General features: G+C 54.3%; 1 protein-coding gene across 1 annotated transcript in view; it reads right to left on the bottom strand.

Annotated features, from left to right (window-relative positions):
- The window catches only part of LOC119094266 (hemicentin-2-like), a 43,746-nt gene extending 28,186 nt beyond the window's left edge, over positions 1-15,560 (bottom strand). The window contains exon 1 of the mRNA XM_037217340.1: positions 15,465-15,560. Within this exon, the coding sequence (XP_037073235.1) occupies positions 15,465-15,510 (46 nt within the window). The 5' untranslated portion in view covers positions 15,511-15,560. The remainder of the gene's footprint in view (positions 1-15,464) is intronic.
- Between the last annotated feature and the right edge of the window lie 1,477 nt (positions 15,561-17,037).

Genomic DNA, 17,037 nt, shown 5'->3' with positions numbered 1-17,037 from the left:
CACGTGCCAGGCACACATCTGATGTGGCAACCGGCAGTCTGAGGGCTAGCCCGACATGGGGCTGTGTTTGGGCAAGACGGGGCGGAGTCGGAGCGACAGAGTTCGCGGACCGAAACAGGCCAAGGGTGCGAGAAAACGAAACTACTTTTCAGTGTGCTGTTTTACTGGAGCCTCGCAGCATGATGCAATGGTGGAGCAACATAATGCAGCTTTTCAGTCATTGTACAAGAAGACACTGTAACTACCGTGGGTGAGGTGTGAGAAGAGATGACTTTGCAATATCTGATGGCAATGGGCACGGTTCTAAGAACGTACGCCTTACTTCGATCGGCCATGCGATGAAGCCAGTTGGCAAGTTTTCTAAGTGTCTACCTGACACGGGGATGTCGTGTATCTCTGAACGGCAAGGAAAAGGTCCACTCGAGACCTGTTCGGCTAAATGTTCGTTGATCTGAGATTGCCGTTCTTGCGTGGTCGTACAGGGAACATAAAACGACAAGCGTGACTTGAGGAATGCTCGTGATTTAAGGCCACTGGCGCAAGCTGTTTGAAACATACCGCAAAACATTATGTCGGCACCAGCCTCCCGGCACCTCAGTCACTTGGGTCAAGAGCCAACTCTGATGGAGAGAGGAGCGAACTGATTTGTGGCGACGTGCATGTCGTATTACCCCTCCGGACGTCAGCAGCATCGCTGCACAGTCGCGGCACTCCGCAACAAACGAACCGGAATCGTCTCAGTCGTCCTAAATCGTCCTCATGATGGTAGGGTGGTGCATCTGGTCACCGTCAACTGCTCGGAGGGGGTGCCGCACGTGTCGCGCGCCACGTGCGGCAGCCCTGCCAAACATATTGCCGACAGCGCCACAGTAAGCTGACATGTTGGCAACAGCGCCACAGTAGCTGACATGTTGGCGACAGCGCTTAGCCCCAGCCACTATCATTATGAACATGGGAACTGGACAGCCGCGGTGCAGACGTGTTCCTCGTCACGGCCCGTGTTCCCGTGCTCCCGTGTTCCCTAGCCACGACCCCCGTCCAGCGCAGCCCTCGGCGAGTGGCGGTCGTTCGCTGTCAGCCCGCGTGCCACGTCATTTCCCGTAATTTGACCGGAGCCCGGAAATGTAAATCGCTTAGTTTACTGTCGGCTGCCCTCAAAAGAAGTGGCACCTCAGACGCATCACCGGCCGATTTGACAGTTTGTCTGGGCATGACGCATAAAAACCAGGCCCGACGTCGGCTGAATCACGAGGTCGAATGCCTCCACCGGGTCTGAATGGCTCAAATCAGACGCCCGGCCCCGCACCGGGCTGGTTCATGACCGGGACCTAACTCAACCACGACATAGCCCTGACGGACAAAGGCCACCTCCTCAGGCCAAGTCCTCGTTTTTGCTGCCTAGTCGTCGCACCCGAATAATATTTTACGCCGCACGGTGCACGCCGCAGGGTGAAATTGGACTGAATATCGTGAGTACCGCCACGATTCTCTCAGGCACCTCAGCCGGCCTTTCGTTTGCACCATCCGAGCAACAGGTGGTGCAGACCACGAAACAGTCAAACGAAAAGAGCAGCGCAGGGGCGTGCCGAGACACGGACGTCACTTCACGAGGCACCGTTATGTTGTCACCCTCCGAGGAGACGAATGCCAGACCAAGGTCAGGCGGAGTGACGGAGGAAGTGATAACAGCCTCACTGCTAGAGACGAGACAACAGAACTGGCGGATATTGGAGCTCCGTGAACTCGTGATTCCGCTACTAATGTCAACCAGCTGCGGATAAAGCACCAAGGAAAACAAACATGGGCCGTCTTGCGGTGCAGCAAACGCGGAACACGCCTGGGGGTGCAGCAAGCACGGCACACGTCTAGGAGTGCAGCAGGCACGGCACACGTCTAGGAGTGCAGCAAGCACGGCACACGTCTAGGAGTGCAGCAAGCACGGCACACGTCTAGGATTGCAGCAAGCACGGCACTCGTCTAGGAGTGCAGCAAGCACGGCACACGTCTAGGAGTGCAGCAAGCAGGGGACACGTATAGAAGTGCACAAAACACGGGCCACATTTATGCGTGCAACAAACACGGGGCAAATTAGGAGTGCAGCTTTCGTGCGGGGTTCCGCGTCATAACTTTTGTTGAAAGTTGTGGCTTGTGAATGCAACTTCAAACTGCCATTGCATAACAATTCGTGCGTGTTAGTTAACAGGGGGAGAACGGTAAAGAAAATGGGTGTAATCAAACCGCTTCGATGAACATGCTTAGATTATGCGATGCTACGAGTTCTCGTAAGCCTCATGTAGCCGTCGCCACGTATGTCACGCCGCATTATCCACCAATATGTGCCTTCACATGACCTCAGATCCTTGTTCAGGCTTATATGTGTTTTGACGCCAGTGTTGGAACCCAGAGCCTCATGCTCGACTGGACTCCACCAGAGTATCTGACACGGTCTGTGGTTCACTGACGCGGATGACGGCGGCCAGGTACGCGGTGATATGGATTCGCATCGGTCTGCCCTACAAATAGTCCCGTCATAATGATTACAGCGCCCTGTGTGGCTTCAGATCATCAATATTGACGCCTCTCCGCTGTGATTCACGGTACCCATAACTCTCGGCGACAGGGAGGATCTCGACTCGGACTGCGACCAGCGGCCGGACCCGGTAACAAGGAGGATCTCGGCTCGGGCCGCGACCAGCGGCCGGACCCGGTGACAAGGATGGGAGCTGGGTACCGACCAGCGGCCGGACCCGGTGACAGGGAGGAGAGTTGGGGTCCCGACCAGCAGCCGGACCCGGTGACAGGGAGGAGAGCTGGGGTCCCGACCAGCGGCCGGACCAGGTGACAAGGAGGACAGCTGGGGTCCCGACCAGCGGCTCGACTCGGTAACAGGGAGGAGGGCTGGGGTTCCGACCAGCGGCCGGGCTCGGCGCCGACGGTGGAGCGTACCGGTCCGGACCCGGGCCGACCTCCAGCTGGCTCCAGCCCGCGGCACCACCAGCCAGCCGCCCAGATGCGTCTGTCAAGATACAGCGACGAGACCCGCCGCTGTTTTTGCCGGCCCTCCTCCGGACAGCCCCCGGCCGGATTACTGTGAGGGCTTACATCGCAGATAAGGTGGCCGCTCCAGCTGGGCCGCCGAAATAGCGCCCCACTCGTCCCGCCTCCTCCAGTCAGCAGGCGGCGGCCTGTCATCCGACCGCGTCGCCGCCGGCACCGCTGCGCAGGCGGTGGCGGCGGTCAGAGAACCCTGGGCGGGCGAGGAGTGAGGACAGCGCAGCCATCCAGAGGACAGTATACCGGGAATGGAGCGGGCTGTGAACAGAGGACGGCAGGCGAGGAGTGAGGACAGCGCCGCCCCCAGAGGACAGTATACCGGGAATGGAGCGGGCTGTGAACAGAGGACGGCAGGCGAGGAGTGAGGACAGCGCCGCCCCCAGAGGACAGTATACCGGGAATGGAGCGGGCTGTGAACAGAGGACGGCAGGCGAGGAAAGAGGCGCACTGCAGCCGCTGGCTGGTGAGCGAAGAGTAGGCACCAGAGAACCACACGCACGGGTGATGTTTGTTCACCCAATCCACCCGCTGCCTATGGGGATAACTAAAAGCCCATATCTATGTGGGCATTGTTATAACTAGTACAGGTGTACCTAATTCAAATCAGTTGAGCCCAGCTGTTTGCACTGCGCTAGGACATTGATCCTAAATTATAGAAGAAGATAGGATCGATTTAAACACAAACTTGCTTTTTATGCAAAATTGCAAAATTGTGAAATCAAAGAAATTATGAGCAAAACAAGTGCAGACAGCAGTAATTCGTAGTAGTTCCTGAAGGATCAACCCGAACTTTAGTGAGCGTCTTACCCATACCCGTAACCAAACCCATCATCTTCACAAATCTGTACTTGAGCCAACCCGTTACCCATTTCATATGCACCCACGGGTTTACCAACCGGGGAGGTTCTCTTGTAGTGACCATGCCATGGTCAGAGTACGGCGGGCGGGAAACGAGGACAGTCCGGCAACCTGAGGCTGGAAAGAGAGGAATGAGGAGCGGCCATGCTGCGTCAGTGCCAGAACATGGCAGGAGTCTGAGAATGGCTCGCTTGGTCGGACACGTATTACTACAGAAACGAGTGAGCATTCCAAGACGCCTCCCGGACCAATTTGCGATAATCCGATGATCACATAGCTCTGGGAGGGCGCCATCCAGACGTTGCCACTGGCACGCAATCAAAGGGTGGCCAAACGAAAAAGTCGAACGTTGTTCCTCGCAACAGGCGGGAGGACAGTCAGACAACAGCGCTATTCATTGCCGACTGGAAGTGACCTTCGAGCTCCCCCGCAGTGCCCCCGACCTCCACCGCGGCGGGGAGTCTTCGGACCGCTCCCGACGCCCCTCTGTCAGCAACTGTCCACCATTCGTGGAACACGTGTTGTCCGACTGAGCCCAGGCGCCCGGCGGGTGAAAGCCCGGTATGACCCCCGTGTTTTGACAGGCGTCATGTGTGCCGGGGATGTCGCCGTCTTGTTTAGAGAAATACTCGTCCTAGCCAGGCAGGGTTAGCTCTCACAGGCAATAACCGAGTACAGCGAGCTCGACATGGACTCCACTGGTAACTCTCGCAGGCGCTGACTGGACACCGTGAAGTCCCACAGGCCCTCACTGTACACAGTGAACCCCCGCAAGAGCTGACTGGACAGAGTGAACTTCAGAAGCGTCATTTTCAGAAGGATCTTGGGATCAGAAGGAAGGCACAGTTTTATTCTGTGCTCTATCAATAACTTACTTACGTTCCAGAATGTTTATTTTTTTGGGAAACGAGCTGTATTAAATAAGTTGAGATGCGTACCAATTTGCGACACGAAAAATGGGGTTACGCCTAAAAAAAACCAGAAAATTTCTGTCCCTGTTCGTAAAAACAGGTAACTCCCACAGGCACTGACTGGGCACAGCATGTTACGGCAGTACCTGACTGGACCCAGCGCATTATCACAGGTACTCGTTGCTTACGGTGAACCACCACCTGTATTGACTGGTCACAGTAAATTGGCACCCGCGCTAGCTGGACACAGCAAACCTTCAAAACCCTCGACTGGACGCGGCGAACCTTTGCACCTAAGCCCGGGCCCATCACTCACTGCTTTGAAGGATGGAGCTTCAGTCCGGTCTTCAGAGTAACGCAGGGTTTGGAAAAGCGTGGTCACAAAATCTCTGGCGACGTCTGGGCGCAGAAGAGCACGCCATTGGGCGATTATCATACTGTTTTGTACCTGCACCAAGATCGGGGTTTCGCGACTTTTGATATCAATGAAAATATTCGCGAATCCCACGTGGAAAACAATAGATATCAGGCAAGCAATGTCAATGTTGACCTCCAGACGAACATCATCACAGCCAGCACTGTTTATTTGTTTGTTTATTTGCTTATCTAGAGCATAAGCAGTCCACAGGCAAAAGCCCAACTGCGGAAGCAATGCAGTTTTAGAAACAAAAAAATACAAGCTACACACACAAACAATAAACCCAAACAAACACACATACACATTAGACAGCCACCTTACACACTCAGACACAGCGGTCATCAAAAGAATGCTTCACCAGTGCCGGCGAACCAAAGCAAATCAGATCCGAATGATTTTGTTTACTTAAAGAAGTCAGTTGGGGAAAATGCTGTAGAAAACGATTGCAGGCAACGGGCAGACGTGTGACTAATCCATTTTTATCAGCATTGAGCCTTGCAAATGGCTCGTGGAAGAGGCCGGTGTGCCGAGAGCGCTGGGCGGGTGTTGCCAGACCGAACAGCGATGCCAGGTGAGCGCAGTCGAAGCCTCTGATGATATACGTTGTAAAGAAATAAGATGCCAGACCGAGGAAACCATGCCTTGATAGATGCTGTTATGAAGTAAATGATGCTGTTTGGAAGTATTTGGTTTAGTGTGAAATGTGCCAAATCCTATGCTGACTGCATTTACTCCATCAGTCAGTCATCAGTCAGTCATTTCCAAACAATATGTAGCACCTGTATTAGCACTTCTTAGTCATACAAGACAGTTCAACAAAGTCCGGGATGACGGAGATTAATTATCCTGACTCATCATATTGCACGTCGCCAACCTGTGGCGTCTTTGGCACGCCCGAACCAAAGCGAGTCTGTCTTCATTTGCGTTTGACAGGGACCCCACAGCCTGTGCAGAAGCCACGCCCTTCAGCGGGCGTGAGACGCTGAGGCAGCCGCCTGGCCTCGTCCCGGCTCGCGCGCGCCGTGCGATCGGCTCCTGCTGTATGCCGGGTCATAATTGGGTCAGCGGCGGCGGCGCGCGCCCTGAGCTCGCCCCGCTAGCCCGGGCAGCGGCCGGCAGCACGCCAGACAACGCTGTTCGCCGCTGCAGACGTCATCTGGCGCCGCCGGGAATGTCGGCAGTCAAAGGCGCAAGAGCTGCGGGGGCGACGCTCGTGGGCTGATTCGGTCGGTAGTATAAACAGGACTAGACGGTAGGCCGACAGCCTGTTGTGGGCCGTTTATACGGCCTGGCGCAGCGGCGCGTCGTCCTCGGCACACCGGCTCCACGCCAAGCCGAGCTGCGGCGGCTGCTGACCGCACCGGTACCTCGGACGCCGAGCTGCTGTCGCAGGTGGGTTCTTCCCGGTCCGGCCACCCGGCACTGGTGGCCCCCCTCGCCGGCGCGTGGCCAGCCGGGCCACTTCAGCCGCGTCGGCACCGTCGGCGGCGACGGAGCGCCGTCTGGCCGTGCTGGAGGCCTGCCAACGCCGCACCCCTCTCACGCTGGCGCTGTCGGCGCGGCTCCGGTACCACTGCCCAACGCCCGCCGGCCCCACCCCGCGCCCTTTGACCGGCCCACCGCCGCCGCCGCAGGCCGCTGCTCTACCTACCCGGTGTGGGAGGCTCCACAGACGGGCCAGCCCAGCCCATCAGGCCCATGGGAGTGACGAGTGATCACCCAGGCGCGGCCACTGACGGCTCCCTAACAATGGCGGCTCGGTCCACGCCCGTCCCGACCCGACCCGACCGCACCACCGGTGACGGGGGAGGCGCACCTCCATTCCTCCGTCATCCATTTCAGATGACTCGGTCGCTGGCATTGCATTCCTGGCAGGAACTCATGCCTGATGGAGCAAGGTACCCAGTCGGGGAGGCAGCTCTGGTTGTCCGATCATCGCATCAATGCGTCATGCAGCAGGCCTTGCGAGAGACACGGCGGGCGGTGCGCTCGCTCCGTAGCCTACCCCTGAATGCAATGTGGCCGTTTTGATTTGTGGCCTGCCTGTCAACTGCTAGGTAGTGCACCATCAAACACAGCGACTGCAACGTTTGCTATCTGCCGGCTCGTGGCGGCGACAGGCTCCGTGTACCAACAGGACATCGTGAGATCTTGTCACCAAGTCTTCAATCCATGTCGAATGGAGGTCGGTTTTTGCTCGGCGGCATAAATATTTGATGGCGCTCATGTGGCGATCACCTCGAGCCTCGTGTCACGTGTTTACATCCACGTCCAGTATTCAGATTTGCATGCAGATACACCGCCCCATGCTAAGGTGAGCGGCCGATCCCTGGACAAAACAGGACCCCGGTGCAGGATATCGGAACCGTCACAACGTCACATCAAGTCACACCAGGACCGACAGAGCGTAACCTCAAGCCACACCAAGATCATCAAAGCGTCACCTCAAGCCACGCCAGGACCGTCAAAGCGTCACATCGAGCCCCACCAGGACCGCCAAAACGTCACATCAAGCCACACCAAGACCACCAAAACGTCACATCAAGCCGCATCGGGACCGTCAAAACGTCACATCAAGCCGCATCAGGACCGTCAAAACGTCACATCAAGCCGCATCAGGACCGCCAAAACGTCACATCAAGCCACGTCAGAACCTCTGGACGGCTGGGACAGGACCCGGTGCAGGATGCTTGGATCATCACGACTTAATATCTGACGGAGAAGACTGCACTTTGGACAGCTGAAGGCGGTCAGTTTATTGACAGCGGATGTTCTCCTAACGTTTACGGCACCCGCTCTGGCTACCGACGACGGTTTGTCCGTGCTTCACAGAACCCTTTCGCCAGAACAATAAACACGCTGAGCCGTTGCAAGCAGCGATCGCATGTCACTTTTTTCGCATCGTCCTATCGACCGCTTTGAAAGGAAACCGGCGAGGAAAGCTTTGTAAGGAGTCAATGTTGTGCACTGACCGCAGAAATCTCTAACTGTACGTGTCGTGCCAAACGCCGAAAAATCGGTAAGAAATGGAGGGCAGGTAACGGTTTAAGTGCAACAAAAATTCCAAAACGGTTGTAAAATGTTTGGTGAACTTTCACCGCTAACAGATGGAGAGTGACGTCACCCGACCACCGTCTGGCTAAGTCCGGCTGCAGCTCCTCCATAGCTTGGACAGAGGTCGCCGATCAGCTCCAGCACTCACCGACTACCAGTGGCAATGCCGCTCCTATCGAAACATGACTGGAGATCGAGCCGTGGCATCGAAGCTCGAAAACATTGTAAACGTTCTGTTGCTGGCCGTCCGCCGCTCGGCGGCGTCAGCTCACCACGCGGGTGCCAGCTCAGCTCCAACTCGGCCCTGCCGCCCCGGCAGATGCAGACGGTACAAGTTAGGCGGCTAGAAGGACTCCTCGACATGTGCTAAGCACATTTTCATCAAGAGATGACGTCACGCAACCATGGGCGAGCAGCCACGGCACTGCTTAGCGTAGCTAATGTACTCAGCGCGTATCCCTTGCTCGTACGTCTCAAGTCACCTGCGGGCTGACGCTGCGGGGCTGGCTGCCGCGTATAATTAAATACCCCACGGAATGTGCGACGAAATATGAAGCGTTGTGCACGCCATAAGGGAGGCGAACGAAGATAATTAGGAGGAGTATGTTACACGACAGTTTGCAAAATAACCACATGAACGATAGGGACCAATAAGACCAAACAGCTAAGCCAAGTGCGTCCAGCATGGTTAACCCGATGCGATCATCACCTGTACCATTGCAACCTTCAAATATTTTCTGGTGCCATACCACCAGTCTCCCTATAAATGGACAAGGCGAAGTGGCTGCAGACGAGGCGTGGCTTATGGTTACGGTAAACTAACCAGGACACGTCTGCCATACACGGTCACAGGACCTGGGACCGCGCGTGCGTAGCGCTTATAAATAACAATCATTCTTCACGCGCCAGAATGGAAATAAAACGACTGTTTAGTTCTAGCCAATGCCGAGTTCTCTTCCATTGGGCTTTCAGTATACAAAAGGTGGATTTTCTTTCACACAACAGAAGTTAAGATATCATCAATCAGGCAGCAAAAACGAACACGTGCCTTAGATTACTTGAATAGAAGAGCCGTCCGTCTGTAAGATGGAGAAAGCATTTGATATAGTGGTGTAGTAACACTGTATGCGTGCCGTGCGTTCACCGTTCAAAACACAGCCAATGCTTCATTCTCCGTGATCTTGACCGCAAATAATGCTTTTGTAGAGGTATAGAAGTAAAGGACTTCTTTGAATGTCACCTGCTACATTGATAAATTGATATGAACAGATAAGGCGCAACCTTTTGAAGCCAAATGCAGCGGCTCATGGTTTGGAAGCACGTCAGCAAGTGGGGCATTGGAAGCTACCAGGCTGGGAAGCCCACTATTGCGGATTATTACAGACAGTAATAATAATAATATTAGTATTATAATATAATCTGGGTAATACTCACAGGTCTTACCCAGAGTTAAAGATCGCTTTATTGTCTATTGTATCATTTGTTAACCTTTGCTCGTGCTGTGATATATTTCGAGGTCAAATTTCACTTTTTCAACGAAAAATCCACCAGACTATAAGGGTACATTGCCTTAGTTTGTGCTTTGAGCGCCATAATACTCTGAAAAGGCAGATGTCCTGACTAAACCTAAAGATGGAGCGACGTTTTCGTAGGTGACATTCTTTGAGTTCGGTACAATTCGATAGTTGTTCTACCAGCCATAGGTGGTGGAGTTCCCTCACGTCACACAATGCTCACAGGTCATCGATCAGCGGCGGCCGCGCGGGATCACAAAATCCTCGCACCTCGCACGGGGATCACAAACGCCGCTCACCTCGCACGGTACCGCAGACTCCTCGCACCTCGCACGGAGTCACAAAAGTCTCGCACCTCGCACAGAACACAAACGCTCGTCGTCCGTCGCACCAAAATTCTCCACCGTTTCAACCCGCCGAGGGACTGGCCAACGCCGGTGCGCTGTGTTTGGCCCCCCGCCGCTCGTTGCGCCGCACCCTTCGCTGTTCCGTGCACCGAGCCTGACCCCCTGAGGTTGAGCTCGGCCAGTACAACAACCATATTGTCCGTGCCTCCTCGGGGGCCCTAGCGCAGGCCGTTTTTGCTGGGAGTTACGCGCGTTTTTGGACAGGGCCACTGCGTGCGCTGCATACGTATCAGCTGTTATCGGGCGAGGAGCGCACCTGGGTGGTGGCGACAGAGTGAAGCATGAACGGCATGCTGCCCTTTTGTTCTGCCTGCCACGGGAGGCGCGAGGAGCTCGGACCCTTCGAGCGGACACCTGTGCCCTGAGGGGCGCGTGATTCGCTCAGATGAGGGACAAAAACCACTTGATGGTGGCGCTTTCACATGCGCGCGCGCGTAACGGCTCAGGTTTTTATGCCGAAAAAGGTTTGATCGTCCTCGATCCGTTCTAAGGCCATCAAGCCATGGGCGCAGGTGAGAGGGAGCAGTTCTGCAGCTCAAATCGAAGCGACGTCAGAGCCGAGTGGGTTACAGTGGTCACGCATTTGTTGATGACGACTACGTAATACAGATTAAGTATGTTGAACACTTAAGCGAAATAAGCGTAACAAAACATGCTACCCGCATTTTTCGACAGTAAATTCAAAGACATAGTCATATAATGTCATCCGATGGTCAGTTAGAATGTGCAACTTTGCCGTATCTAACGTAACTCGTGGTTGACGGTGTGGCTGGTTAGGATGACGCAAAATAAGTGATCTGCAAATACTGACGGCAGGGGCGGTCTATAATGGCAGCTGTTGCTGACAAATTGGGGTGATCAGTCCGAGACTGTCGAGCCTGGTTTCCGCTCCCACCTCAGTTGCCAGCCAAGCTACACATACATGGCGTTAAGCATGTGTGCAGCTTTGCCCTGTCACGGGCCTGACATAGCACCTACATTGCTGCGAAAGAAAGAACCTGGTTCTCCTCACTTTTTAGTCCGTGGAAGGTATGCAGAGCGATCTACCACTGATGTGATATATGTTGGGCGTTTTCAGTAATTTTCTAAGCATGCGGTTCATTCCACACTAGTCCAGTCACTTTATGGCTCACGCTCCCCCGGCCATTCAGATAGACATTAGCCTAACAAATATTCGCACTGGATCTGCATGCGCACGCCCCGCCATTAAACGAACACTTCCAAACGTGCGTGCCACAGCTCTCGCCACGACAAAGACGTGATTGCCAGCAGAGTGTGGGTGAGCTGTGCATTTACCCGGAGCGCGCTCTGAAACTGCTCCGCAGAACGCTTCTTAGAACAGCGAGACGATAATAGACATTAAAATACACCCACCGAGGCACGCGGACTACGACCAGTGCCGTCTACGGAACTCTTGGTGCAAGTCAGACAAATTACGACGATCAATTTACGAGCGTCTTTCAATTAAATGAATTAGCGGCCAAGGTGGCGCAAATACGGAACAGCTATTTGCAGTTTGGGATCAGACAGCGAAGCCTGCAGGGGCGTGAAAGCCGGTGGCGCGACGACCGTCCGGTCGCGCCGGGCGCCGGGCGCGCGTGTGTTCCAACCGCGCCGGTCGGGGCGGGCGGCCGTCCGGTCGCGCCGGGCGCAGGGCGCGCGTGTGCTCCAGCCGCGCCGGGCGGGGCGGGCGGACCGGTGCCCCAGCGGGCCGGCACTGTGAGAACCGCGCAGAGATAAGCAAACAGCGAACCGCGCCGGATGTAGCAGCTGGCCGGCGAGCGAGCAAAGCCAGCCCGCAAAAAGCTCGCCGAAATCTCGGTAGTAAGCGGGAAATATTCCAGCCAAGTCGCGCGGCCTCAGATGCGGTCAGCAGTGCACCATTGTCTCATGGCCTATACGCGTGATCGACAGTCAAGCCGTTTTCGTCGAATGTGGACAAGTGCAGCACCGTTGGAATATTTCTGACGGGGCTCGGTTATCATCACATGTACTTCGTGAACGCAAGCTGTGGACATTAGTAATGGCTTAATCATATATCACGACGCGGATTTGCGTAACGTAAAATGTACAGTTGGCACCGCCTGCATGGTAAGAGAAGGACAGGGAATGATTCCGATGGTAAATCGAATTTTGGTACAGTTTTAGCAGGGGGTAATGTCACGTACGATTTATCAAACTCAACAGGATGACAACTCACTGAAAGGTCGTTTATAAGCGCAACAAATCCAACACCTTCCAGTCAGACACTTTATAAATAAATAGCATAGCCTGCTTCCATTTCGGCACTGGAATATCTGCCATTGCGTAAGAAGGGCGGATCGCGAACGGCTGCAGAAGAGGCATCGGCCGCACTTGCCTCCCGTTCAGGTCACGGCCAGGCCATGACCGTGGCAGGCTGCCTTTTTGAGGTGTCCGCGTGCCATGCTGACACCTACCAGAGCATCTCTCGGAGCGACGACCAAGGCCTGCCCGGTAAACACAGGCCGGTGTATTTACATTGATTCGAGCGCGCCCGGTTCCGCGCCGAAGTGCAGCGCGTTCTACGACCCCACGCCTCTCGAGACGAGCAGACGGGCGGCTTCTTCAGTTCCAAGGGCGCGGTGCACCGCGGCATGTGCGACGCTCCACCTCCTGCCGCGGTATGTGTTGTGTACTCAGGAGGCGCTGCAAAGCTGCACGCTGGGGCTTCCGCCCCCGCCCCCCTCTGGAGGGGAGGTATCCACAGGGGTACGTCACTTGAGCCCGCGTATGACCGCGACTGCGGACCGCCCCGCGCCGGGTGCGGCCTTGACAGTGCCTGCGGAGCGCGAGGAGCACGAACTCGTGACCCGGGCACGGCACGCCGCCGCTCCAGGCTCATGTTTTGCCCAGGTGCCTGTCTGCTCCAGCTAAGATGTTTATGGAAAGGTCACGGCGAGAAGAGATCCCTCCTTTAATGACAAGAAGGGCGCCCTGCGTGCATCGTAAGCCAAATGGGTTACAGTTGGCACAGACGCCCAGAAAGAGGTGTTTGGGGGACACACACAACCCCTTGAGTCCAGTAAATAAGCGTCCGAACAGATTATGCTGGCTAAAACAATTATTTCCAACATGGTCACTTCCATGTTTCAACAGTGCTTTAGCTTGGTCAGTCATAAGTGTCTCGGCACTTGTGAAATGTTGCCCACTGCTCTCCCCGTCTCGAGCCGGACTGTGGATCCTCGCAGTGCCTACGTTCAGCGGGCAATGCTCCGTCGTCAGCGATGCCCGCAGCAAACCACAGCCTGATTATGTCAAATTCCACTGGTGAGATTCACAGCCTCAAAATGCAAAAAGTTCACTCAAAATCCACCCGCGCCTTCTTGGAGGAAAACATATGTTGCAAGTCACGGGATTCCTCTCCATGCCATCGTAAAACAAGACAAACCCCAAATCAAAAGGAGACAGTTGACTCTGTTCATTTCGTTTAGCGTTCGAATTTCACTCCAAACTCAAAGGAAAGACGCGAACTATTGTTTGGTACTGCGGCCAGTTTGACTCAACCGAAATCGAAAAAAATCAAAATAGGTACCAACGCGTATAACGTGCAACATAACTTGCGCATATTTAACGAGCTGATATCGCAACATCAAACCAATGACGTCGTACGCACAAGAAGACACCTTTCTCTATGCAGCACAATACTTACGTTAACACCAAGCCGCATTGTTTACACAAGAAAGTAACCGTTTCTCACAAAGCCTACTACGTGAATCGCACTAAAACGTTTGCAAACATTTTTAGCTGTTTCAAGGTTTATTGCGGTTGCTATAGTCGAAACACAAACAACTAACTATGCTGGAACAACCTTTGCTGTGACTAAAAAACTGTTGATAGCAAGAGCCCTCAAATTCAAGTTGTTTAAAGAATCATAATCCACACAACATTTGGCGAACTTCGTTACGGTTTTGAAAAAGCCCACTCACTGTAGCCTCGTAGAAACATTTTGTGGCTGGTCTCAACAGTTTGCGGCGGCATATTCAAGGAGAGAGGAATGGGGGGGGGGGGGGGGGGGAGGTGGCACTCAACGGGAAATTCGTGTCCGTCCTTTGCCAAAGTTGTACTTACGTTCACAAGCATGCGAATAGATGTCGACAACTAACTGAAGGTGGATGTGTAAAATAGGCAGACCAAAAATTTGTAGTGCTGTTACACTCCGTGAAATGGCCCAATCCCAAATCCTGCAGACATCCTCGACAGGATGCGTGCATATGAGCATCACGGATTCGGAGCTAATATCTATTGTCCCTGTCGATTCCATTGCTCATACCCCATAGTCCATGCGTGGTTGAGACGTTTGGATAAGTATGATGGCACCAAATAAAAAGCTTTATATCTTGCACAGCGCGCCTGCATGGCTTCGCAGATGTGCAGGAGTTGTATCTGTTCCTCACATGAAACCAAAGAATGTCTCAGCTCTTCTCAAGCATCGATCCTTGGCAAGGGACGGGACGATATTTTCTGGAAAATCACGGAAGCAACGACCAAAGCGTAGTCTGAATGTCTGTGGCTCGACATTGCTAACAATATTGTTCTACTGAGTAGACTTTTGTTAGTTAAAATGCAGTCGACATTTGTGCATTCCCCTAATCTAGTTAATGCCGCTGTTTGAAAGGCGCTGCTCCTTACTCGTAGTAATTCTGCCAAGTTTTGTCCAAGACATGGTCTTTAAGGAGCCAGCAATCGACAGTGGCTCATTCAATTATAACAGCATTGTAGACGATAGCACTACGGCCGACAACAAGGAGCAGCATCGACACAATTTCGGTGATTTGGGATTCGCTGCGACTGAAAAAGCCGCTATTTGGCAACATAATCTTCTCGGCGAAGATAGAAAGCAACGCAACTTTTTTGGTGGGGCTCAGTCACTCCGAAGGGATCATGTAAATCAACCCTGATTTAATGTGAGAGCGTTTTCGTTGTAATTAGCCGGCACCGAATGCCTCTGTTCCCAGGCCAAGGGGAAACCGATGCAACCGGCGGTAAGCTCGTTACACCGCAGCTGAGCCGTCAGTCTAAAACTGAGGACCTCCGCGGGGTTACTCAGGAAGGAGCTGCCAGCCAGACGTAAAGCGCCTCGACGTTAGCTCTCAGACCATCACATCTCGAAACATCACCTCGATGCGACACAGACAGCGAGGACACTCAGGCCACGGAGGAGAGACCGTGCGGCGAGCCGTTGACCTCTAGAGACTCGGTATCAGGGCGGAGAGCGAGCGTGACTGACCGGAGGTGGCGGCCAGAAGCGTGAGGAGCGCGACGCAGCACCACATCTCTGCGCCGGTCACCGTCCACCACCCAGCACCGCTGTACACAGCCCCGGCACGGCGCCAGAACTAAACGGCCTCCTCCGACCCGGCGCCGGCCGCCGACCGACGGCCGCAGGGCGGCGCCACTGCTGCGGGACGCCACAGGTACCAACCCGAGCCCGGCCCCAGAACTATACCCGGGTCTCGAACCCAGAGCGCGTCTCCAGGCTCTCCTCCGGGACTACATGGCCTAGGACCCGGCCCAAAAGCCAACCTTCGTGCCTGACTCCAAAACACTCGGGACGAAATAACCCTGGAGCCGGACCAAACGGCACGCCTTCGGACTCTCCCGGCTCAACTCGAAGTGCCTCGGAATTCTTTACCTCAGGACCCCTAGCCCGAAGACCCCCTCCCCAAGCCAGACTCCAGTACCTCCAGGGCTAAATAAGCCGCGGGCCGGCTCCAAAGCCCAACCCCGGGCGCGACTTAAGTAACGCGGGACCATAACCCGGGCACCCGACCCCAGGTCCCAGCGTCAAGTCACATCGAAGAACTCACAACAGACCCAATACTGATCAGCAGCGGTCCTGACCGGCAGACTTCTGGTCTCAGCCACAAACCGAGATCGTTGTCCGCTGCCAACTTCCTGCTGTGAGCTGTGCCGTGCCAAGCAGGCGCGTGAGGCTTCGATGTCATGGCCGCGTGTTGTGTGATATCGTCATCAGCTTCTCTGGCTGTAGGACGCTCCGCTCGGCGCTCTTCAGGAGGGCTTCTCTCGGCAATTGACATTGGTTAAGAATCGGCAGTGAGTGCAAGCATCGTGACGGAAATGTCGACTTCTAAGCAGGTCGACCGCAAGTTTAATGCGATTGAAAGTGCAGACCTGACCTTCCTTAAGCCATTTTTCAGGGTGGCATCGTCTTACGAAAGAAGAGGCCTTGCATTCCCATCCTGAAACGTCGAAGCACCACATTCATCATTGTCGAATGCCACGGACCGATATCAAAGGTTTGAACCGCGCTATAATAGTACGTGTTCAGAGTTCTGATCACGATGGCACGAACGTCATTTTGCATGCTTTTTCACGAACCATTGATAGCTCACAGCACTGCGCCGAAAATAACACTCAGCTCGCATCCTCCATTCAATACACGAAATCTCACGCTTAACACGCGCCCGGGCGGCTGGTTGGAGCCCTTCGCCCGGGTGGGGGTCAATTTGACCCCATGAGATCTCAGCAACTAAAAAAGCTAGGAACATCAGATTCACAGGGTGTGTTGGCCTGCACGTGAACTCACCGGGGTCAAACTTTGACGTTCCTAGGTCATGGCATTGGGGTAAAATAAGGCCGAACAAAGTCAGAATCCAGATTGGCGTCCAAAGCGCCCCCAAAACATAAACACCTGTTCTAAGCAGGAGTTCACATGGTCATTTAAGATTTGTAACCTTATCTGACCTTTCGAGGGTCACAGTGACCAAAATCAAACAAGACGACCTTAAGTTTTCCATTTACACAAGCGCCAAGATTACGCCAAGTAGTCTGTTCCTGAA

Source organism: Pollicipes pollicipes, unplaced genomic scaffold, assembly GCF_011947565.3.
Source record: "Pollicipes pollicipes isolate AB1234 unplaced genomic scaffold, Ppol_2.1 Scaffold_4002;HRSCAF=4701_pilon_pilon_pilon, whole genome shotgun sequence".
Classification (NCBI taxonomy): Eukaryota; Metazoa; Arthropoda; class Thecostraca; order Pollicipedomorpha; family Pollicipedidae; genus Pollicipes; species Pollicipes pollicipes.
The sequence above is the reverse complement of the archived record's forward strand: the minus strand, read 5'-3'. Positions and strand labels throughout refer to the sequence as shown.